General features: G+C 39.4%; 2 protein-coding genes across 2 annotated transcripts in view; one reads left to right on the plus strand and one right to left on the minus strand.

Annotated features, from left to right (window-relative positions):
• Positions 1-873, minus strand: part of SPIRE2 (spire type actin nucleation factor 2) — a 35,749-nt gene extending 34,876 nt beyond the window's left edge. The window contains exon 1 of the mRNA XM_044660520.1: positions 835-873. Within this exon, the coding sequence (XP_044516455.1) occupies positions 835-867 (33 nt within the window). The 5' untranslated portion in view covers positions 868-873. The remainder of the gene's footprint in view (positions 1-834) is intronic.
• A 12,834-nt stretch (positions 874-13,707) lies between these two features.
• FANCA (FA complementation group A) overlaps positions 13,708-25,517 on the plus strand; it is a 78,200-nt gene continuing 66,390 nt past the window's right edge. The window contains exons 1-4 of the mRNA XM_044659381.1: positions 13,708-13,806; positions 15,914-16,014; positions 24,692-24,804; positions 25,389-25,465. Of these exons, the coding sequence (XP_044515316.1) occupies positions 13,708-13,806; positions 15,914-16,014; positions 24,692-24,804; positions 25,389-25,465 (390 nt within the window). The remainder of the gene's footprint in view (positions 13,807-15,913; positions 16,015-24,691; positions 24,805-25,388; positions 25,466-25,517) is intronic.

Below are 25,517 nucleotides of genomic sequence, written 5' to 3' on the forward strand. Positions count from 1 at the left end.
AAGAAAGGAAGGAAGGAAGGAAGGAAGGAAGGAAGGAAGGAAGGAAGGAAGGAAGGAAGGAAGGAAGGAAGGAAGGAAGGGGAAAAAAGAAAAGAGGGGGGGGAAACTTGCAGTGAAAGTGCTGATTTTCATTGGTAAAGGAAGTGTCAAGGACTAAGGACATCTCAGTTCTGATTGTCCCACTTCTCCAAAAGCATCAGGCACTGTAATAGATTCTGAGGATATATCTACTTCCCAGGATTGTTGTGAGGATTAAATGAGATAATAATTGTAAAACTCTTAGCACAGTGCCCAGCACAAAGTAAACTCCATATAAATATTTATTATTAAAGAGACAAGTATATGAAAATGTCTCTGTCCTTGAGGAGTTTATTTGTTTATTATGTTCCATTGGGAGAGACAATATATACACATACAAATATACAGAAAATAAATACAAGATAACTTGGGCTTGGGGGGAAAGTTCTCATATAAGTGGTGGCATTTGTGCTGATCCTTGAAAGAAGTTAGGAATTCTGAGTCAGAGGTGAAGAGAGAGTGCATTCTAGGCAGAGAGAAGAGCTATACAAAGACACAAAATGGGGAGATAATATATTGAAGGCCAGTTTTGCTGGATATTAGGGTGTGTATATGTGAAGGAGGATGATGTGGAAGTATCTTGGCATGGCCTCATTTCCTTCTACAATTCAGGGTCTTGCTGGATAATATTCTCCACATTCTGCAAGACTCAGAGAGCATCCAATTTTTCAGGTGAAGTTAGATAACTGTTATGGGCCCCCTTAGAACTCTATGGTTCTCTGGTTCTGTATTCTGTGAGTAATGAAGAGTACATACCTGGGCTTCTGTGTTGGCTGGTGGTGCCACCATTGTGGAGTCTGCAAGGAGAGAAAGAGAATAAGTTGTCATTGCTTAGTAGCCCAAGGGGTTCTACTTTTAAAGGCAAGTTTTATGTCATCTACTCCCTTCAGGTATATCTGTTTCTTTTTTGGAATACTGAAACATAGATTGCAACAACTTGAATAGGCAAGAGAAGAATTGATGTCTCTATATATCCATGGGAGTTGGGAACAATTTTATTGCGATTCTTTCAGCTTCTGTGATTTTTGTCCATATGGGTAAATACTACACCAATGCAGATTGTGATCCCTCTTCAACTTAGTAGATCTCCTTTGAGACTTGCTGTGGCCAAAATAAATTCATCAGTCAGTAGCCAACTTGGTAACCATGAGATTTAGTGAAAGGCTCCAACAGGTTCAGTGATTTGCCAGAAGTCATAAGGGCTAAACTGGGATTTAACAACATAGGTCCTCCAATGCTAAATCTGATGCAATTTCTTTCTGAATTTAGCTAGATTAAGCTTCAGATGAGAGATAGACATACAAAAGTACATTACTGGGTCCATACTCAAAGCCTTTGCTTTTTGATAAGGTCAACCTAAGTTCATGCTTTGTTGATATAGCTTGAAAGAACTCCAGGTCACCTCCTTGTCTTGATAAAGCATCAAAGTTGCCTTTATGGAGATCCAGTCTCTAAAATAATTGATTCATGAGGTAGAGTCAAGATTTCAGAGAAAGTATCCAGACATATCTGATCTCTATCAAATTACCCTCCAAAAAAGAGGTAATAGCTTAATAAAGAAGGCATAAAAATACTAAATAAAACAGTACCTTAAAAAATAGAATAGATCAATTGATAAAATAGGCACAGAAATCCACTGAAGAGAAAAATGGCAAAAATTAGATTTGGCCAAATGGAAAAAAAGATATATAAAAATTCACTAATGAGAAAAACTTCTTAAAAGGCAGAATTAGCCCCATGGAAAAAGAGGTGCATAAATTATTGAGGAAAAAAAATCTTTATTAAGTAGAATTAATCAAATGGAAAAGGAAATACAAAAGCTCATTAAAGAAAATAGTTCCTTAAAAATTAGAAGTAGCCAAATGGAAGCTAATGACTGTATGAAACATTGAGAAACATTTGAAGCCAAAAAATGAAAACAATAAAAGAAAATCTGAAATATCTCATTGGAAAAATGACCAACCTCAAAAGTAAATCCAGGAGAGACAATCTAAGCATTATTAAACTACCCAAAAGCTATGATAAAAAAAAAGAGCTTGGACAACATTTTTCTTTTCTTTTTCAAATTTTTTTCTCATAAAAATCCTTACCTTCTATCTTAGAATAAATACAGTATATTGGTTCCAAGTCAGAAGAGCAGTATTCTCTAGGCAATGGAAGTTAAATGACTTGTCCCGAGTCACACAACTAGGAAGTATCTGAGATCAGATTTGATCCCTGGACCTCCCATCTCTAGGCCTGGCTCTCAACCCACTCAGCCACCTACATTTTCCCTTTGACATCATCTTTCAAGAAATTATCAGGGGAAACTGCCCTAATATTCTAGAACTAGAGGGTAAAATAGAAATGGAAAGAATCCACTGATCACCTCATGAAAGAGATCCCAAAAGGCTAATTCCCAGGAATATTATAGCCAAATTCCAGAACACTCAGGTCTAGAAGAAAATATTGCAACCAACCAAAAAGAAACAAAATATCATTTAGCTATAGTCAGAATAACACAAGATTGAGCAACTTCTACATTAAAGGATCAGCAGGTCTGGAATATGATATTCCAGAGGGAAAAGGAGCTGAGACTTCGATCAAGAATTACTTACCCAGCAAAACTGAGCATAATCCTTCAGGTGAAAACCAGATATTCAATGAAATAGAGGTCTTTTTAACATACCTGATAAAAAGACCAAAGCTGAATGGGAAAATTAACTCTCAAATACAGGAGACTCAAGAGAAGCATAAAAAAGTAAATAGTAAACAGAATCAAAAGACATTCCATAAGGTTAAACTATTTATAAACCTATATGGGAATATGATTCTTGTAACTCCTAAGATCTTTATCATTATTAGGGCAGTGGAAAGTAGTATACATAGACAAAGGGCAAGAATGTGAGTTGAATAGGATGGGATGATATCTAAAAAAAATACAATTAAGGCATATGGAGGAATACATTGGGAGAATGGGGAAGGGAGAAATAGAATGGAGTAGACTACTTTACATAAAAGAGGCATGAAAAAACCTTTTCAGTGGAGGGGAAAAATAGGGGAGGTGGGGAGGGGAGCATTTAACCTACTCTTATTGGAATTGGCTCAAAGAGGGAAGAAAATTCACAATCATTTGGATATAGAAATCTATTTTACCCTATAGGAAAATAGGAGGGGAAGAGAATAAGAGAAGTGGGGAGGGTGCTGATAGAAAAGAGGGCAAATTGAGGGATGTGGTGGTCCAAAGCAAAGTACTTTTGAGGATGGGCAGAATGAAAGGAGAGAGAAAAGGATAAATGGGGGATAAAATAAAACAGAATAATACATAGTAAACATAATGGGGAAATTTTTTCTTACAAGTCTCTCTAAAAATATTTAATTCTCAAATACATAAAGAAATGAGTTGAATTTATAAGACTATAAGTCATTCCCCATTTGATAAATAGTCAAAGGATATGAACAGGTAGCTCTCAAAGTAATTAAAGCTCTGTATAGTCATTCCCCCCCCAAATTGCTATAAATCACTATTATTTAGGGAAATGCAAATAAAAAAACTCTCAAGTACCACCTCACATCTATTAGATTGGCTATTATGACAGAAAAGGAAAATGGCAAAACTTGAAGGGGATGTGGGAAAACAGACTTTAATGTGCTGTTTGAGTTGTGAACTGATCCAATCATTCTGAAAAGTAATTTGGACTCGTATAAAGAGCTATAAAACAGTACATACCCTTTGACCCAGCTATACCATTACTAAATTTGTATCCCAAAGAGATAAAAAATAAAAAGAGGAAGGATCTATATGTAAAAAAAATTTTAAGTTGTTCTTTTGCGGGAAGGGGGCAAAGAATTAGAAAGTGAGAGGATACATCAATTGGGGAATGATTGAGTAAATTACAGTGTATGATTGTAATGGGATATTATTATACTGTGAAAAATGACAAGAATCGGGGCAGCTAAGTGGCTTAGTGGGTTGAGAACAAGAGCTAGAGATAGGAAGTCCTGGGTTTAAATCTGAACTCAGACACTTCCTAGCTGGATGACCCTGGGCAAGTCACTTAACTCCCATTGCCCAGCCCTTACCACTCTTCTGCTTTGGAACCAATGCTTAGTATTAATTCTAAGGCAAAAGGTAAGAGTTTAAAACAAATTGATACTTGAAAGATAGTGGAAACCAGAGGGGATACTAAAGAGTTCAAGAAGAACAAATATTTTTCTGATTTTGAATAACAGGAAGAAAACAGAATCTACAGACCACAGGCCAGTGAATTTGACCTCTATTCTAAGGCTGAATTCTAGAATGGAGTAAAGATATCATTGCTGAACATCCAGAAAGGTGTGATTACAATGTCTCATCATGGTTTCATCAAGAAAACATTACAGACTGCCAAGCTGGGTTTTATAACCATTCCAGCATCAGAGATGCTCTGAGTACCTTTTGGAACTCAGCATATCTGTCAGCATTTTTTTAAAACCCTTACCTTCTGTCTTAGAATCAATACTGAATATCAGTTCCAAGGCAGAAGGGCAGAAAGGGCTGGGCAATGGTAAAGTGACTTGTCCAGAGTTACACAGCTAGCAAGTATCTGAGACTGGATTTGAACCCAGTCTCTAGACCTGGCTCTCTATCCACTGAGCTCCTGTTGAATAGTATTTATTAAGCATCTACTATGTGCCGGGTATTATGGTAAGAGCTAGAGATGCAAAGAAAGGCAAAAACTCAAACAGAGAATAGAGTTCCTGCTCTCAAGGAGCTCATAGTCTAATTAGGGAGACAACATGCCAACTACTATGTACAAATAAGATGTACCCTGGATATATTAGAGGGAAAGTATCAAGAGTAAGAACTGGGAAAGGCTTCTGGCAGAAGGTGGGATTGGATCTCTTCAAGAAGGGATGCTCCATTTAGATGTATATTTGGTAGGACCAATGCCTATGTAGAAATTGAGTTAACCATTCTTGTCAGAGACAGAGGTAGCAGAGGAAAGACTGTCCCCCTCTGGTTGTTTGTATTTCAATTCTTGCTATATCTTCAAAATAAATATCCCTTTGTAAAAGTGAATCAATGTGATTGGTTATATGGAATTGAGGAGTTAAGCATTGACAAGTAGTTGGAGGAACATGCCAGAATAGGGGCTTGAACTGTATAGCCTTAGAGAAAGATCCTTTGAGGGGCAGTTAGGTAACACAGTAGAGGGGCAGCTAGGTAGAAGAGTGGATAGAATACCAGGTATGGAGTCAGGAGGACTTGAGCTCAAATTTGACCTCAGATACTTCCAAGCTGTGTGATTCTGGGAAAGTCTCTTAACCTTGATTACCTAGTTCTTATTGCTCTTCTACCTTAGAATCAATACTTGGAATCCATTCTAAGATAGAAAGGAAGGGTTTAAGAGAGACCGACAGACAGACAGACAGACAGAGACAGAGACAGAGAGAGAAAGAGAGAGAGAGACAGAGAGAGAAAGAAAGAGACAGAGACAGAGAGAGAGACAGAGAGAGACAGAGAGAGAGAGAAAGAGAGACAGAGACAGAGAGAGACAGAGAGAGAAGAGAGAGAAGAGAGAGAAGAGAGAGAAAGTTGAGAAAGGCCCCTGGTCTTTCAGGAATATCCTTAGATCCTTGAGGTGGTAATGTTAACCAGCCTTGTTCTGGGAGAGTAAGGCTAGAGTATTTGCTATATACTAAACATATACAAGGTAACCTTATAAGTAGGAAACAAAAACTTAGGAGCTGGATATATAGATATGAAAGTCATCTACAAAAAAATTATAATTAGAAAAAGTTTAAATAAAATTTAAAAAATCATAATTTTTATAATAAATAAAGTTCCTAAATGAGAGAGCCTAGAGAGGGGAGAAGAGGGTCTAGGCCAGAGCCTTGGGAGACAGACATAATTACAGGGTACGAGGTGGATGATGTTTTGGTAAAATGATCAATTCATTTAACAGAAATACAGCTGCAGAAGATCCAGAAACCATATATCTTCAACATCAAGAATCCTTTAGAATCTGTTTACAAAGTGGTCCTGAGAAGTTTGACTTTGGTTTCCCCATTTTACAGATGAAGAAACTGAAGTTCAAAGAGTTAAGAATCTTGATTTGAGGGTTTTTAAAGAGTTATTATTATAACTAGCATCAGAATATAGATATTCTCACTCTAAGATTTCAGGTTTACTAAAACCTTGAAGCCTCTCTCTGAGGAAAAGATGGACCAATGCTGGGTGACCAAATTTTCTTGGTGCTAACCAGGTAAAATTGGCAAAAGATCTGATGTTTGTTCATCTCTGCTTTGGCCCAATGGCATCCTAGGAGCTAATTTCCCTGAGCTACTGTGTTAACAGATGAAGGCAAATAGTCCTTTTATTATACCTTAACTATTATTAGGGCCTTTCAACTTCTTTCTCTTGGTGAACTGGGAGAGGACTCTGAACTGAAATAATGATAATAGTAACAACAACAATAATAATATTATTATTATAATAACTAATATAGCACTTACTATGTGCCAGGCATTGTGCTAAACACTTTACAATTATTATCTTGTTTTTTTTTTAAACCCTTAACTTCTGTGTATTGACTTATAGGTGGAAGAGTGGTAAGGGTGGGCAATGGGGGTCAAGTGACTTGCCCAGGGTCACACAGCTGGGAAGTGTCTGAGGCCGGATTTGAACCTAGGACCTCCCGTCTCTAGGCCTGGCTCTCAATCCATTGAGCTACCCAGCAGCCCCCTACAATTATTATCTTGATAATAATCAGACCCCTTTAGATTCCTCTCTCAGTTTACCAAAGACAAAGATTGAGAAGCCCTCATCATGATTTAGTTAGAAGATGTAAGACCCTCTCTGGATAAGAAGATTTTTAAGATCTCTCTCAGTTCTAAATATTATAACATTTCCCAAAAGTCACATGAAATTAGAATTGTGCTATATTCTCACTACTGCTAAATGAATCTACAGTACTAGCTTTTTTTGAGGCTTACAAGAATTGAAAAGGTTCCTAAGGATAAAAATCAACACTGTGCTGATATATTGAATAAAGAAGATGATGACCAAAAAAAAATATAAGTGATTTAACTTATTAGAACTCATGATCTGGAAGGCAAAGAAGAAAATGGATGATAAACTATAGACTTGCTAGAATAGGTGTCCAAAGGACCAAAGAGAGTAATCAGTTGGTGTCTGGTCTTATTTAGCAAAATCAATAGAGTTCCAAGAAAAGTTCCTAGTAGAGAAGAGATAAGAAATGGGAGCTTAATTCTTGATTCCTGTTAAAGCTCAGTGGAAAAATATAGGTGTGTCTTTCTTTATACAACAGATGTATTCCTGGAAAGAAAAAGAGTGCATGAATAATATTTTATTAAGTAAATATTTTAAATGTACAAGAAGAGGTTGCTATTTAAAGAAACCCTGTAGGGAAATCTTTTTTTAAATTTGAATAACCAGTCTCTAATTTATCTTTTCTGTTAATGGGGGTTTTCACAGACCTGGTTTCCTTATGGTAGTGAATGTTGGACTCAGTAGAAATAGCTGTCCCCAGAAAGCCCTGGCTTACTGGAACATTGAGGGATATACTCATCTGAGATAATCTATGTACTAGATGAGACGGCCATTCTTCCAGAAAACTAAGGAAGCTCCTAGGAGAGCATATGAATTATGAGGACTATTTCATTCATATTTTAAATGAAAAATAATGGCTATTACCAAGGAAATGGAATTTAGTCTGAAGAGCAAAGGCCTGAGAGTTAAGAGAGCTGGGCTCAGCTTTGACATGAGCTAGTAGGGAGATGGTAAAATGAATAGAATGGTGTCAGTAAGACATCCTCCAGAGTTTAAATCTGCCTTCAGATACTTACTAACTGTGTGATCCTGGGCAAGTCACTTAACTCTATTTGCCTCAGTTTCCTCATCTATAAAATAATCTGGAGAAGGAAATGGCAAACCACTCTAGTATCTTTGCCAAGAAAATTCCAAAAGGTGTCATGATGAGTCAAACACAATAGTCATATAGCCTTGGATAGGCCACTTAATTTTTTATATTTCTGGTTCCTTAATCATTAAAACACAAAAAGAAATAGAAACTCCTACCCTGTTTTCCTTGAAAGATTAGCTAGTTAGTGGCAAAACCAGATCTAAAATCATCAGAGCTCTTGGCATTCTGTCTAGAGCTCTGGGCTACCTTATAGTTATGGCTTGGATCAGTGCCTTCATTCATCTATAAAGGGAACTCCTGATACAGGAACTCAAAGTGTACAAACTCCCTCCACAATGCCAAATGACAACTCTAGCTGTGAGTTATTGTCTTGGAGAGTTGCCCAAGAGGTTAAATAACTCACCTTAGTCACACAGTTAGTATGGGGAATTGCCTTAGTCACACAATTAGTATGTGGAAGAAGAAGGACCTGAACCTACATCTTTCTGACTACAAACCCAACCTCTTATCCACTAAGCTTACTCTTACTACACAGAATGAACATAGCTTTAATTGGTACTTACTCTACCTAGTAAACAGCCTTCCCTTGAAGATCTCAAAGAGCACTTTGTTTTTCATTGATCTAATGCACTCTTATAATGTAAATATAACATATAGGTCATCTGTATTGGTATACTATCACCCTACTAGACGGTAAGCCCCCTTAGAGGAGGGATGTCATATTACCTAAATTTTGCAGCTCTCTTAATGGCCAGCAGAGAGCTCTGGGTACTGTCGGCACCTCATCAATACTTATTATAATATGTAAATCATCTTTTGTTTACTCACAAACCCTCTCTGGGGAGAGATGAGAGTTTATGTAGTAGGAAGCTGATAAATGCAGATGGTAAGGGACTTTATCATGGTTTGTTAATGCAGTAGTGAGTTAAAGAAAATTCATTTTCCTATTCAGTATCACTTTTCCTGCCAAGCTAACCCTTTCACCATTCTTTCAGTAGAGATAGAACAATTAAACAAAGTGGAGGGAAAAACCCTAAATATTTGGGAATCTGCCTATGTGGACAACTATAAAATTATGATATTTGAAATAAAGGAAGACTTGAATAACTGTAGAAGTACTAATTAACTAGTCAGATTAATATAATAAAAATGACAATACTTCCCAATTTAATTTATATAGTCAGTGCAATACCAATCAAAATAGCATAGGGTTTCATCACAAGACCGGATAAAAGCATAATAAAAGTTATATGGAGAAACAAATAGGCAAGAATATTAAGGGGCAAGATAAAAAAGGCATTACATTTAAATGCCTTTACGTTTAAATGTATTTTTAAATATAATTGCATTTAAATGTTTAAAATGCATTACAAAGCAGTTAAACTTGAAAATATTTGGTACTGGACCAAAAAAAGGAGAAAAAAGATCAATGGAATGGAATAAAAACAGTAGATCACTAAATGTACTTGAGATTACAAACATTCCAATGTGTCTCCCAGTCTTAAAAAACCCTTATTTCATCTCTTCATCCCTGCTACCAATTGTCCATTAACTCTCATCCCTTTCATGTCCAAATTTCTCAAGAAAGTCATCTGCAACAGGTGCTTCCACTTCCTTTCCTTTCATTCTTTTAACTCTCTAGAATTAATTCTTATCTCATAATTCAGCTGAAATTCCTCTCTTCAAAGTTATCAATGATCTACTTGCCAAATCTAATGATCTTTTCTCAGCCCTTAGTCTTCTCAACACCTCTGCTACCTTTGACACCATTGATCACCTTCTTTTCTTTCTTTGATTCTGTCATCTCTCCAGATTTTAGTTATACTGCTCTCATTGTTTTCCTCCTACCTATCTGACCACTCCCTCTCAGGCTTCTTTGCAGGACTTCTATCCCCTAAGACTTTGTTCTGGACCTTCTTCTCTCCTTTCTCGATATTATTTCACTAGGTGATATCATCACCTCCCATGGATTTAATTATCCTCTTTATGTAGATAATTCTCAACCCTATTAAAAAGTTTTTGCACAAACAAAACTAATGCAGCCAAAATTAAATTAAAAAAGAGGAAATGGGGAGGGGAAGATATATATAAGGAACTGAGACAAATTTATAAAAATAAGAACCATTCCCCAGTTGACGAGTGGTCAAGGAATATGAATAGGCAATTTTTGGAGCTATCAATAGTAATATGAAATATTGGAGCCAGAATATAGATGAAAGCATATACTTTTTCAATTATTTATTTGGGTTTATGTTTTGGGGTTTTAGTTTTATAAGATTACTCACAAAAATTAACAATATGGAAATATGTTTTACATGATAATACATGTCTAACCCAGATCAAATTGCCTGCCAGTTCCAGGAGAGGGAAGGGAAGGGAAAAAGGGAGTTAAATTCAATCATACTACTTAGGAAAACTTGTGTGAAAATGTATAAGATGTAATTGGTAATAAATACATATTTTTAAAAATTTATCTAAATTATTAATAGAGAAATGCAAATGAAGTCAACTCTCAGGTACTACCTCATACTTATCAGATTGGCTAATATGACAGAAAAGGAAAATGACAAATGCTAAAAGAGATGTAGAAAAATAGAACCACAGTTGACATGTTATGTATTGAAATAAATGGATTCAAATATAAATGTTATAAAGCAAGTTTGGTTGTATTGATGTTCAAAATCAAGTCTATAGTTAGAGACAGGAAGTAGAACTGTGATTTCCTTCTTGTGGGAATTTGTAAGTGAGGAGTACCTTTTACCAATGCAGGTCAGTATCTTCTTTGCAAGTGAGAATCCTGAGAGCTGTCTCAAACCCTGGGTTTAAGAGAATTGTCTGACAGACTCTGTGTATTATTAGAGATAGGACTTGAACTCAAGTCTTCCTGGCTTTGAGGCTAGTTTTCTCTCCACTATGCCAAAAAATTGAAAAGAAAACAGAAAGCAGTTTCTGCTCCTTTCACTTAAGCAGCAACTGGGGAGAAATCCAGAGCCTGGGGAGTTTAGAACAGTCCTGTGTCATTGTAGTTAAAGATAAAAAGCTTTTCACTTGCAAGAGAAAAATACTTGGAGGGACTTCTTTCAAGGCTGGGATTCCCAGAGCAGCTCAGACACAAAGCAGCTCCCCTGGATAACAAATAAAGGACTGAGTGTGGATAGAGGGAAAACTAACTCAGCCAGCAGAAATAGCCTCTGCCCAGGATATGCAGCTGCCAAGACAGAGAGACAGCACTGATCACTTCAAAAGACCAGACAGGACTGCCTAATTAGGCATTGTGGTAGAGCAGAAACAGCCCTGGATAAGCACCAGAAGATTTGAGTTGTAGCTTTGGTTCTCTGATTAACTTGTTAGACAACCTTGGCCAAATCACCTACTTTCTCTGTGTCTCAGTTTTTTCACCTGTAAAATGGAGATAACCAGTCTATCTATCTCATAAAGTTAAGTGCAAATAAAGTAACAGATGTGAAAATACTTCATAAAGAAGAGTATAACATAGAAAAGTAAGGCATTTCTACAGTGGTAGATTCACCAGAACTACTGAGTATTCTCAGAGATCTTCAAAGGATTTAGAGTTAGAAGGACATTAGTCATCCAGTTTGACCCATTCAAGGCATTATGCTAGGTACTAAAAATACAAGGATATTCCTTCTTCCTCCCTCCCTTAAGAAAAAGATACCACCTGCCCTCAAACAGCTTACTTTATACTAAAAAGAACCAACATGGAACACAAATCAGTAAATGGAGAAGAGTTTAAGGAGAGAGAGAGCACAAATGACTGAGGGAATCAGGGAATCATCCTTCAAAGGCTTCAAGAAGGAGGTAGTACCTGAATATAATCAACAGTGTAATAAGGCAGTCAAAAAGAGAGATAGGGCAATGATTGGAAAGCATCCTAGACTTCAAATAAAAGGATTTGGGTTCAGATTCCAGCTCTGCTATTTACTGAATGTATAAACTTGGACAAAACCCCTTTACATCTCTGAGCCAATCTTGATTTTCTCATCTTTAAGATTACCTCTAATCTTCTTTCCAGCTCTAAATATATTATTATTATTATTATTTTAAACCCTTACCTTCTGTCTTAGAATCAATACTATGTATTGGTTCTAAAGCAGAAGAGCAGTAAGGGCTAGGCAATGAGGGTTAAGGGACTTGCCCAGGGTCACATGGCTAAGTCTAAATCTATTATTCTATGATTTGAGAAAATTAATTAAATCATAGCATGCATTAAGAGAGGTTTAGGGGCAACTAGGTGGCTCAGTGGATAGACAGCCAGGCCTAGATATGGGAGATCATGAGCTCTAATTTGGCCTCAGGCACAAGGTTATGTGACCTTGGGCAAATCATTTAACCCCCCATTGCCTACCCCTTTTCCCTTTTCTGCCTTAGAAATGGTAGTATCAATTTTTTTTTTAATTTTCTTATTTTTTTTTTTTAACCCTTGTGCTTCGGTGTATTGTCTCATAGGTGGAAGATTGGTAAGGTGGGCAATGGGGGTCAAGTGACTTGCCTAGGGTCACACAGCTGGGAAGTGGCTGAGGTCGGGTTTGAACCTAGGACCTCCTGTCTCTAGGCCTGACTCTCACTCCACTGAGCTACCCAGCTGCCCCCCGGTAGTATCAATTTTAAGATGGAAGGTATGGGTTTAAAAAAATAGAGGTTTAATGTACAAGACTAGAGGAGATGATAGCATTGCTCTATTCTGCCTTTGTCAGCCCATAGATAGGGCACTATGTTGAGTTCTTGGGTGACCTTTTAGAAAAGACATTGATAAACTGGAGGGCATCCAGTAAAGGGTATCCTGGATGGTGAAGAGTCTTGAGTTCTAATCTCTGAGGATTCGATGATAAGGGATCTGAGGGTGTTTAGCTAGGAAAAGAGAAGATTAGGGTAGACTGTGCCCAAGAATTTGAAGGGCTGTTGTATAGAAGAGGGACTATACTTGTTTTGTTTGGGCTTAGAGGGCAGAACTCAGAACAATGAGTAAAAATTGTGGAGAGAAATGTAACTAACTTCTAACACTTAAAGCTATCTAAAAGTGGAATAGGCTGCCTCTAGAGGCAGAAGAGTGGGAACCTTCATTGGAGATCTCCAAACACAGATTGGATGACAATTTAAGCAAAGACTTTCTAAGTGTTAGCTATCTAAGCTATCTAAAAGTGGAATGGGCTGCCTCTAGAGACAGAAGGGTGGGAACTTTCATTGGAGACCTTCAAGCACAGATTGGATGACATGTTTGTCAAGGCAGTTGTAAAGAGATTCTTCTTTAAGTCCAAGTAAGGTTAGATATCCCATGAAGTGTCTTCTAACTATGAGATTCTACGATGCCCAAGGAATGAAAGAAATTTATCCAAGGTCACTCAAGTAGTAAGTGGGATTCAAATCCATGTCCTCTGACCCCAAGTCCAATATTCTATTTTTCAGGATCTTTGTTCCTGCCATTCTCTAGGAATCCCTTGACAATGTCCTCTTTTATGGTATGTAGTTTGGAGAAATTTAGAGTAGTAGGCAAGTATACAGTGTCTCCAGTGTTATCTGTATAATGGGAGAAACTGCTTTCCACCTACCCTTGCCTAAAGGCAGCCTTCCACATCTTCTGCAGCAGGTCACAACTGCAAGGTGAGCCTGAACCCAGCAGATCTTTCTCACAATATTGGCCTATTGAGAGGTGACAAAGACTAAGGACAGGGCTCCTTCACAAGCTGAGGTCATCAGAAGGATAATGAACGATTCTTCAGGATGGGTGACTGGAAGGAATGATATGAGGGCAGACGAAGTGTGTATGATTCCTGTTATGAGCTTGGATTGTTTCCAGCAAAAGGTATGCATTCCATCTCAAAAGGAATGACTATTATTTGTACTTGGCTCATGCAGAAAACATTCTTTTCCCTCTAAACTTCATGCTATTTTTATCTTCCTGAAGCAATAGTGAAAGACAGCAATAGTGCCAGGCCAAGTGAAGTCCACTCCAGGATCAAATAGAAAATCCTCTGTTTGACATTGAAAGCTTTGAATGATCTAGGAACACTGGTCTTGCTATTCCTCACACATGACACCTTTATCTTCAATCCTACCTTAGCATCAGCCAGTCCACATACCTGGAATGCTCTTCCTCCTTACCTCCTTCTTTTGACTTCTCTAGCTTCCTTGAAGCTTCAATTCAAATCCTACCTTCTTTAGGAGGCTTTTCCAAGTCCCTCCCACTGTTAGTGTCTTCCTTCTAAGATTACCTTCCATCAACACTGTAATAGCTATCAATCAATTTATCTATCCATCTATCTAAATATCTGCATAATATATACGTAGTTATTTGTATGTGAACTCCTTGATGTCCGGGATTATATTTTTCCCTTTATTTTATCCCAGCATCTGGAACTTAATAAATATTGATCAAATGACTGACTGACTAAACAGAAATGGAGTGATTTGTGCTAGGGAGAGGAAGGGTCTCTAAGCCCCAAATCAAGGAACTCACAGTCAGAAACCCTGTGTATTTATAAAATAATTTGGGGTGATTTTTGGAGTTCTTGTTCAGTCATGTCTGCTTCTTTGTGACCCCATTTTCTTGGCAAAGATACTAGAACTGGTTCACCATTTCCTTCTCCAGTTCATTTTTTTTTTTAGAAAAGAACATTGAGGGGGCAGCTGGGTAGCTCAGTGGATTGAGTGTTAGACCCAGAGATGGGAGGTACTGGGTCCAAGTCTGGCCTCAGACACTTCCTAGCTGTGTGACCCTANCTATTCTGTGTGTGTGTGTGTGTGTGTGTGTGTGTGTGTGTGTGTGTGTGTGTATTATCTATGCTTTTTTATAGACTTTTGTCTTTGGAATGTAAACTCCTTAAGGACAAGGACTGCTCTTTATCTTTTCTCATACCACAATGCTTAATAAATCCTTATTGATTGATTCACAGCATAGTAGGGACATGTTCCTGGGGGATTTCGATCTTTTTTTAGGTGCTTTAAAGAATAATATAAGTCAAAGAAAAAAAAAAGAAAGTAAGATTCTTTCCATTGCATTTCTTTTATATACTCACTGAACTTTTTCTTTATCTGGTATGATTAGGATATGCCATTGTGGATCCTATTAACTATGGCATGTCATTGCTCCTGAGTCATTACTGCCAAAGTCTTCATCTTAAAGTGTGTATCATAGAGCAAACTTGGCACTGTCAGATGCTGAAGTAATAGTTATAATATCAAAACAGTAAATAGCCTTCTGTTTTTGAATCACTTATTCAAATGATTAAAGTAAAACTCCTTAGGCATACAACCTAACAAGTATATTTTTGATTATAGCAGTTATACAGTAAATTCCATTTCAAATGGTTCCATACCTTTTTTTAAACCCTTACCTCCTGTCTTAGATTCAGTACTGTGTATTGGTTCCAAGGCAGAAGATCAGTAAAGGCTAGGCAATGGGAGTTAAATGACTTGTCCAGGGTCACACAGCTGGGAAGTGTCTGAGGACAGATTTGAACCCAGGACCTCCTATCTCTGGACCTTGCTATCATTCCTTTGAGTTACCTAGCTGCCCCGTTGGCCATAAATTTTTAAATCACCTTGTTGTCACAGCTAATAGTTTTTATGAATTTGCCACTAAGAAAATTTTTTTCCCCAAATCCTTATCTTCTATTTTAGAATTGATACTAAGGATTGATTCTAAGGCAAAAAAGTGATAAGGGCTAGGCCTTAAGTGACTTGTCCAGAGTCATATAGCTAGGATATGTCTGAGGCCAGATTTGAACCCAGTATCTCTTGAGTCCAGGTCTGGTAGTTGCCCCAGGAGGGTTTTCAATAAGTAAGAAACTTTGAACATTAGGTTCTGTTGTCTATTTTCCCAATAGGGTCATCTACTTGATAACTATTATAGAGACTATTAGAAATATTTTCTCCCTGATATTCTATGTAAATTCAATGCTTGATTTTAGTTTTTATTTATTTTGATGTTTGTCTTGTTAAAAGATATTCTTAGTGCTCTTGCTACTGAAATACAAGAAGAGTCATCTACATTCAAGGCAGTGAAATGTTGGTATGTACATATTTATGCACTGGGGAGGATTTGTATTACAATAACTATGTTATTTCTCTCAAGTTTAAACTCTTTCTTTCCTATATATTTGATAGTCACATTAAAAATCCCATTTTGATGACTCAGCTCATTATGGCAGGGAGGTAGTTTTGCCTTCTCAAAAGGCTTTGCAAGCAGAAGAAGCCCTGCTAGATCTTGCACTGTAAAGCTGGAAAGACTTTGGATACAGGCCCAACACTAAATTCTTTGCTGTTTTCCAATGCAGCCTAGCTAAGAGTAAAGAGGCTTATCATCAGAGATTTTTTTTTTTGTTCCCAGCAATTCATTGAGCCATCTGTGAAGATACAGAGAAGTGTATTACCTGCATTGGTAAAAAGTGTGCTTCACCACTGAAACCAGTCAGTCAATAAACATTTATTAATCTCCTATTATGTGCCAGGGCCTGTAGTAACTAGGGATACAAAGAAGCAAAAAATAGTTTCTACCCTCAGAGAGCTCATTGTCTCATGGGAAAGACAGCCCATAAACAACTGTGTATTAATGGCAATCTACAGAATAAATGGAGATAAACAACAGAGGGGGAAGGCATTAGAATTAAGGAGGGTAATAAGAAGAAGGCTTCTGTCAGAAAGTAGTTTGAGGTGGAACTCAGGGAAGCCAGGAGACTGAAATCTGGAGTGAGAGCATTCTAGGCATGAGAGAGAGAACCAGTGAAAATTTCTGTAGTTGGAAGAAGAAATGTTTTGTGCAAGAACAGCAAGATGGCCAGAGTCACTGCATCAGCTAGTACTTGAGAGGCTTTAAGGTGAAAGAAGAGGAGAAAGATGGGGGCACTTTATAGGTCCCTTTCATGTCTTTAGGTCATTTGGGCCTTTGAATGCCAATCAGAGGAGTTTGTATTTGATCCTGAAAGGAATAAGGCACTGCCTGAATTTGAATAGGAGCATGGCATGATCCGATTGTGCTATAGGAAAATCACTTTGATGGCTGAATGGTGGACTGGAATGGGGAGAAACTAGAGGCATACATTCTTTTTTTTTTTTTTTAAACCCTTAACTTCTGTGTATTGGCTCATTGGTGGAAGAGTGGTAAGGGTAGGCAATAAGAGTCAAGTGACTTGCCCAGGGTCACACAGCTGGGAAGTATCTGAGGCTAGATTTGAACCCAGGACCTCCCAGCTCTAGGCCTGACTCAATCCACTGAGCTATCCAGCTGCCCCCTGGAGGCATACATTCTAATGGAGGAGATAATATGTAAATAACCAGGTACATAGAAACTAAATACAAAATAGATGAAGGTAATATGAAAAGGAAACATATTAGCAGCTGGAGGAGACTAGGTAAGAGTTCCTGTAGACAATAGGATTTGAGCTGAACTTTGAAGGAAGTCAGGGAAAATTAAAAGATAGAGTTGAGGGGACAGAGCAGTTTGGGCATGGGAAACAAGTTCAAAGGCTCGAAGGTGGGAAATGAAGTGTCATGTTCAGAGAATTATAATTAGACCAATGTATCTGAACCACAGAGTATTTGAAGGAGAGTAAGGGATAGGAAGACTGAAAAGGTAGGAAGGGAATAGGTTTAGAAGAGCTTTAAATGCCAAACAGGACTTTATATTTGATCCAGATGGTGACAGGAAACCCCTAGGGCTCACTGAGTCAGACCAGTGTTTTAGAACCCCTGGAGTCCATCAATAGATTTCATGGAGTTTACAACCTTGGATGGAAATAAAAAATTACATATTAGGGGGCAGCTGGGTAGCTCAGTGGATTGAGAGTCAGGCCTAGAGACAGGAGGTCCTAGGTTCAAATCCGGCCTCAGACACTTCCCAGCTGTGTGACCCTGGGCAAGTCACTAGACCCCCATTGCCCACCCTTACCACTCTTCCACCTATGGGACAATACACCAAAAGTTAAGGGTAAAAAAAAAAAAATTACATATTAATTTTCATGAACTTCTAACTTAAATTTAGCATTTCCTTCATTTATTTAAAAATCATGATTAAAAGGAGTTCATAGATTTCAAAAAGGAGTAAGCAATACAAAAAAGGCAAAGAATTCTTGCTTTAGAAGAATCACATTGGAAGCTGAATTGAGGATAGACTGGGATGAGGAGGGACTTGAGGAAGGGAGCTCAGTTAGAAGGCTTTATTGTATGAGCACTTGGATTCCAGAATAGGGGCAATAAAGCATGCTACCCACCTCCTTTGCCTTTCTTTGCATCCCCAGCACATAGTAGGTGCTAATTGACTCGGGGTGTAGAATAATACATATATTTTTGGATGTAGGAGTGTGTCTTGCTTGTCTATGCATATGTGTTATATAAGAGGATTGTATTTTATTCTCAACGGAGAGGGAATAGTATTTTGTTAACTGGGGAGAAAATTAGGAAAAATGAAAAATTTTTTAAAGAACTTTAGTCTAGGCAAAAGGTAAAAGAGTCCTGAAAGAGTGTTGTGGCCATATGAATGGGAAAATGAGATATATATGAAGGTAGAAATGGCAAGCTTTGGCAGCAGATTGGATACATGGAATGGGGGAGGAGAGTAAGGAGTCAAAGGTGACGTGGAGATTTCAGGTATGAGTGACTGGGAAAATGATGGTGACTGTGTCAGTAATAAGAAAGTTCAGAAGTGAAGAGAGTTTGGAGGGATAAATAATTCTGTTTTTGACATGTTGAGTTTGGGGTATCTGCAGGACACTTGGAAATATCTAAGAGGCCATTAATGGGATGTGACTGACAAGTTTAGCAAGGAAGTGAGGGTTAGATTTATACTTATGGAAAACTTTCTGCATAGAGATAATTGAACCCATAGGAGCTGACAAGATCATCAAGTGAGAGAGTAGGAAAGGAGGCTCAGGCTAGAGCCTTGAGAGACACCCAGTTAGAGGGTGTGATGTGAAAGAAAAATCAGTAAAAACTGAGAAAGCAGAGGTTGGTCAGCTGAGAAAACTGGATAGGATAATGTCAAAAACCCCAAGGGGTGAAAGTATCCAGAAGAAGAGGAATGACATTGTCACAGGCTACAGAGAGGTCAAGGAGGAGAGGACTGAGGCAAGGCTATATTGGGGTTTGGCAGTTAGGAAATCCTTGGTACTTTTGGAGAGGGTAGTTTGAATGGAGTGATGAGGCTAGCAGCCAGGTTGGGAGAGGGAATCAAGAAAGTCAAGGCACTGATTGCAGATGGTTTTGGTACAAAGGGAAGGAGAGGTAACAGTGATATATATGGTGCTTTAGGGTTAACCAAAGTACTTGAGAAACATAACTATCACCATTTTACAGTTGGGGAATCTGAGGCAGACAGAAATTAAGTGACTTTCCCAGAAAGACATAGCTAATAAGAGTGTGGCAGGATTTGAACTTAGGTCTTCCTGGAGACCAGTGTTCTCTCCACTGAGAATATAGGATGATAGCTAGTAGAGGTGGGCAGATTAAATGAGAGGTTTTTTTTTTTGTTTTTTTTTTTTTTAAGGATAGGGGAGACATGGATATATTTATCAGTTGCAGGGAAGAAGCCATAAATAGGGAGAGATTGAAGAGAGGAAAGAGAATGGGGATAATGATGGAAGTAATTTGCTGAAAGAGTCAGAGGAGGGTGAGGTTTACCTTGGCAAAAAGAAAGGCGCCATTAATCTGAGATGAGAGTGAAAGAAGAGATAGTGGAGTGAAAATCTGAGTGATATGGAATGAGGAGGAGATAAGAAAGGGGGTGACTGGTTTCTGGACTGTTTTGATGAAGCATTGAGGTGAGATGAAGGAGTCAAGCAGGAGATTTGAGGATAGAATAGGTTTGCAACTGCAGCTGTGGAGAGTGAGGAAGTTGATCACTGAGGGAGGAATAGAATGTTTGCTTAGCTGTAGTGAGGGCCCCGTTGAGATTATATAAATTTGCTATTTTCCTTCATTCAGCAGAAGGTGTATAGAGCAAAAGAGGATGATGCTGAAAATAATAGAGAAACAAGGTTTGGCAAGTGCTATTAGTGATAGGAATAGAGTTAGAGGAATCAAGCCAGTGAGTAGCATAGAATTCGACTGGTTCTAGAAAGGAAGAGAATAGAACCCGTGCCAAGTGATAGCCTAGGAAAGAACTGAAAGGGGGGAGGAATGGAGGTCATAAGGAAGACAAAGAACAGGTCTGAGGGGCACAACTCATAGGGAAAGAGAATGAGAGAAGATTATGGTCCAGTGAAGGACTTTCGGAGTTCATGAACTTGGAAGTAATACTTGGCATGGCCCCTTCTGTGTTTAGCTGAGGTGGAATGAAGAGTAGGTCATGGGAACTGAGTAGTAGCCTGTGGTACTGGTAATTTCTTGAATCACTTTTTGGCTGCTCAGAAACCCTGATGTGCCTAGTTTATTATTTATTATTATTATTCCTGTTGACTCCTTAGGAGCATAGGGTCACAACCATCTCACGCCAGCGGACTCTGTTCTGGGCAACTTCCCCCAGCTGGGCCCATGTCATTCCGACTGTTTTTGTTTCATTTTCGGCAGATCTTCGCCAGGTCTGTTTTGGCCTTCCGACTTTCCTCCTCCCTGAAGGGTTCCAGCACAATGCTTGTCTGGCTACGTTGTCTTCCGGTTTTCGTAGCGTATGTCCTATCCATCTCCACTTACGTTTCTTTATGTCCTGACTAATGGGATACTGGATTGTTCTTTCCCAGAGACTAGCACTGGAGATCTTTTCAGGCCATCTGATGTTCAAGATGTGGCGTAGACATCTATTAACAAAGACTTGGAGTTTGTTGGTGTTGACTTTCGTCACTCTCCAGCTTTCTGATCCATATAGGAGGACGGCCTTTACGTTGGTGTTGAAGATTCGGAGCTTAGTGACGAGGGACAGTGCTCTGGAGGTCCAGACAGACCACAGGGTGTTAAATGCCTGTCTGGCTTTGTTGATTCGGTTTCTGATGTCCTCATCTGCTCCGACGTCCTTGCTGACGATGCTACCCAAATAGGTGAAGTGGTCCGTCTCCTTGATGTTTTCTCCCTGTAGTTGGATTGGCAGGTCCTGTCTGCAGTTGACTGTGATCACCTGGTCTTCTTCTTGTTGATCTTCAGACCTGTCTTCTCCGCCTCTTCAGAGAGTCGTGCAAGTTTGGCTTGCACATCCTGCTGCTTGTGAGAAAGGAGACAGATGTCATCCGCGAAGTCAAGGTCCTCAAGCTGCTTGGTATGAGTCCATTGAATGCCCGTATTGTGTTCCTTGGTAATTCTTCTCATGGTCCAATCTATGACCATCAAGAAGATAAGGGCGAGAGCATGCAGCCTTGCTTCACTCCGGTCTTCACTGTGAAGGGAGCCGTCAGTTTCCCATTGTGGATGACCTGGCAGGTAAAGTCTTTGTATAACCGCTGGATGATGTTGATGAGCTTCGGGGGAATCCCGTAATGCTGCATCAATCTCCAGATGATGTTCCTGTCCACGCTGTCAAATGCCTTCTCGAAATCCACGAAAGTCATGCAGAGGGGGGACTGCCACTCGATGGACTGTTCGATGATGATTCTTAGGGTGACAATGTGGTCAGTGCATGATCTATGCTGACGAAACCCTGCTCGTTCTATTCTCAGCTGCTTGTCCAAGGCCTCCTTCAGTCTTTCTAAGATGACTCTGGTCAGGATTTTACTGGGAGCGGATAGAAGCATGATTCCTCGCCAGTTGCTGCATTGGGATAGGTCACCTTTCTTGGGTAGCTTCACCAGGTAGCCTAGTTTCCAGTCTGTCGGGATTTGTTCCTGTTCCCAGATCTTCTGCAGGAGGGGTTGTAGCATCTCCGCTGACATTTCTGGGTCTGCCTTGAGTGCCTCGGGGGGATGCTGTCTGGATCTGCAGCCTTGCCGTTTTTCATGGTCTTGATGGCTTTGCTGATCTCAACTTTGGCAGGTGGGTCCGTGTTCACCTGAAGCAGTTCGGTGGCTGGCGGTATGTCCGGAACAGTTGGTGGAGGCGGTCGGTTCAGGATTTCTTTGAAATTCTCTGCCCATTGGGCTCTCTGCCCTGCATCGCTTGTTATTGTCTTGCCAGTCTTGTCCTTCACTGGCTTGCTAGGGTTGTAATTCTTTCCCGATAGAGTTCTTGTTATTTCGTATAGCCTCTTCATGTTCCCCTGCCCAGCTGCTGTTTCTGCTTCTTCGGTCATATCGTGAATGAACCGCCTCTTGTCATATCTTGCGCTCTTCTTGACTTGACGGTTAATTTCCCAGTACTGTGTTCGAAGTTCTTCTTTCTCCTGTTGATCTTGGCACTGGCTGATCTTCTGTTTCAAATCTCTTCTCTGTTGTATCTTGGCCCATGTCTCCTGTGTTAACCATTCCTTGCGCTTTCTCTCTCTCTTTCTCAGGACTTCTGCGCAGGTGGTCTTCCAGGTCTGCTGGAGTTTGGTCCAGTGGTCTTCGACTGTCTCTCCCGTGAGTCCTGTCAAGGCCGCGAACTTGTTCTTGATTTCGCTTCTTTTTCCTCTCTGGTCTTTAGATCTTGCACGTTGAACTTATGGTGTAATCTGCCTGAAAGGTCGTTGAATGATTTCAACTTGGTTCTAAAAGTTGCTATAGAAACTGCAACCTCATCAAACCAACAAAACCGACGATTGCCTAGTCTGGAAGATTGCTCTCCAACAGAGTCCATGATGCGTGCTGGTGAAAGCCTCTGGGAAGCCAGCTCGCTGATAAATCTTCTGACGACCAAGGCAAAAACCAGAATAGCGACATGGAACGTAAGAACCTTATACGAAAGCGGAAAAATCGCTCAGGTAGTAAATGAGATGAAAAGATACGACATCAGGGTCCTCGGTTTATGCGAGACCAGTTGGAATGGAAGCGGCCAGACCAGACTGACATCAGGCGAAACCATCATTTACTCTGGCCATGAAGACCCGGACCATTCCCACACCCGGGGAGTAGCGCTGCTCATGACACCTGAAGAAAAAAAGGCGCTGATAGGCTGGGAACCTGTCTCATCAAGGCTTATGTCAGCAAGGTTCAACTCAAAGGGGAAGAAGATCACCATCATCCAATGCTATGCACCCACCAATGCGGCAGAGGAAGAGGAAAAAGAAGAGTTTTACAGCTCCCTACAGGCACTACTTGATGGCACACCAAGAAGAGACCTGAAGATCATTATGGGAGACTTGAATGCAAAGGTAGGAGAAGACAACACAGGAAAGGAATTCATCATGGGAAGGCATGGAGTAGGCACCTGTAACGAAAATGGAGAGCTCTTTACGGATTTCTGCGCCTTCAACGATCTTGTTATTGGGGGTACTATATTCCCACACAAGAAAATTTGTAAGTCAACCTGGACTTCGCCTGATGGAAGGATGGAAAATCAGATAGATCACATCACAGTTTCCCGCAAGTGGAGAAGAAGCCTTCTAGATGTTAGGGCAAGACTTGGTGCAGATGTGGCCTCGGACCACCAACTCCTGGTGGCAACTTTTAGATGTGCCTAGTAGACATTCTTAATCACGTCATCCTGTGTCTTACCTTGCTTCTGATTAATCTTTTGTACTTGCCTAATTGAAATTAAATAGACCAATCTAAGGCTAGTATTGGAGCCATGTAGAATATATATTTTAAGGTCTTATAGAAAATATGTACAGATACGCTTTTCCACTAAAAGGTCAATCAGTTCAGCAGTCAGGATTTATAAATCATTGCTCAGTTATTAGTAAAGTACCATTCCCATCCCCATCCCAGCTTTTCTGGTCCCCTCCCCAGCTGCCTTGTCCCTGATTCCCATTTCCCCATGTCCCTTTGCTGATCCTCTCACTCATTCTTCTGTGCTCTCTGTAATGTCTGTCCCAGAGATAACATGCTTGCTTTCACTTTAAACCTTTTCTTTCCTTGTATCTTCTGTCTTCTTGCCCCCATCCTTCAACTGTCTTCTCCCAGTGAGTTCCTCCTGGAACCTCCATGTTGATGAAGGCTTGGAATCAACCATGCTTTACCACTAGGCTCCCAGGTAGGCATTTTCCTCCTTCTCCACCCCCTAGTTTCCTCCTATGTGTGTTCTTCCCCTACTAGAATGTGAGCTCCTGACAGGTAGGGCCATCCTTCTTTGGTGCTTGTATCTGTATCCTCAGTGCTCAGCATAGGATCTCCATGTGCAAATAAGATAAAGGAGAACAGATTGAAGATAATCAACAAAAGGAAGCTGCAGAATTAAGGGAATTTGGGAAAGGCTTTTTGTAGAAGACAGTTTTATCTGTGTCTTGGAGGGAAGCCAGGAAATGGAGATTTGGAGGGAGAAGATTGCCGGCCCAGTAGATAGCCAGAGAAAATAACCAGTCAGGAGGTTGAATGTCTTGCAAGAAACAGCAAAGAAGCTATTATCACTGTATCTTTTATATTTGAATCCACTGGAGTTTATTGAATAGTCATGGGTGAGTGTTTAGGATCCCAGAGGGTCAGTTGGATAGTTGAGTGGAAAATGGATTGGAATAGAAAGATACTTGAGGCAGGCAGACCCACTAGCAGACTATTGCAGTAATCCAGGGGTGAAGTGATGACTGTCTGCACCAGAGGAGAGAGGGAGCATATCGGAGAGATGTTGTGAAAGTAAAGTTGACAAGATTTGGTCACAGCTTGGATATGAATCTACAGTGAGAAATCGAGGAGTTAAAGATGAACACCTGATAAACATTCTTTTTATGAAAACTTTTTCTCTTTTCATTCTTTTGACAGGTTAAATATTTTCAAATGCTCTGTTTATGGCAGTATGGTTTCACCAGATTCTCTGCAAAGGTTTTTTTCTTATACCTTGACTCAGATACTTATTTATAATCCTGTTCTAAAAGGTAGGCCTCAAAAGAGGATCTAGAGTGTTTACCATAAACTTTAGTATACTCAGCCCTCCACCATAAATGGGGTAAATTCAAGTAATAAAATCAAGACAACTGTGGTGACTAATTATAATATTGAAGACTGACCGTATTGAATGTTGGGGAAAGGGAATTGCAGGGTTTACAAGGTAGATACATACTATGTAAGTGGCCTGCCTTTCATATCTGAAAAGTAAACTTTTAATGTTGAGTTAATCTCCAGTTCCTTCAGAGTGCTAAGAAAAGTACCAGCAAATGGTATGTCTGATCACAAATGGAATGATAGTATGCAGAATCGTGAATTGATCCTTTTTTTTGGCATCTTATTGATAGTATGACTTCATGCTTGTAGTGAAACCTGTAGGATCTCTTAGACATCATCTTAATTTATACTGTGGTGTTAATTTGACTAAGTAATTAAGCCATGGGGTGGTAAAATTTAAGAAATTTTGACTTAATTCCATGTGTCTGCATTGATGTTGGATCATAATATTTATTTTGACATTCAGACTAATAACATCTACTTCCATTGAGAGTTTTTCTGTTTTTCTCTGGGACAGTGTGTGATGCCATTCAAAGGCAGAAGGATTGGAGCTTTGCAAAAACTTGTCCTTTGCTCACTACCTTATATCGAAGAGTAAGTTGATTTCATTGAGGCATTAAGCCTTTAACTTTCTTTTTCATTATAT

This window comes from Gracilinanus agilis, chromosome 2, assembly GCF_016433145.1.
Source record: "Gracilinanus agilis isolate LMUSP501 chromosome 2, AgileGrace, whole genome shotgun sequence".
In the NCBI taxonomy this organism is placed as follows: domain Eukaryota; kingdom Metazoa; phylum Chordata; class Mammalia; order Didelphimorphia; family Didelphidae; genus Gracilinanus; species Gracilinanus agilis.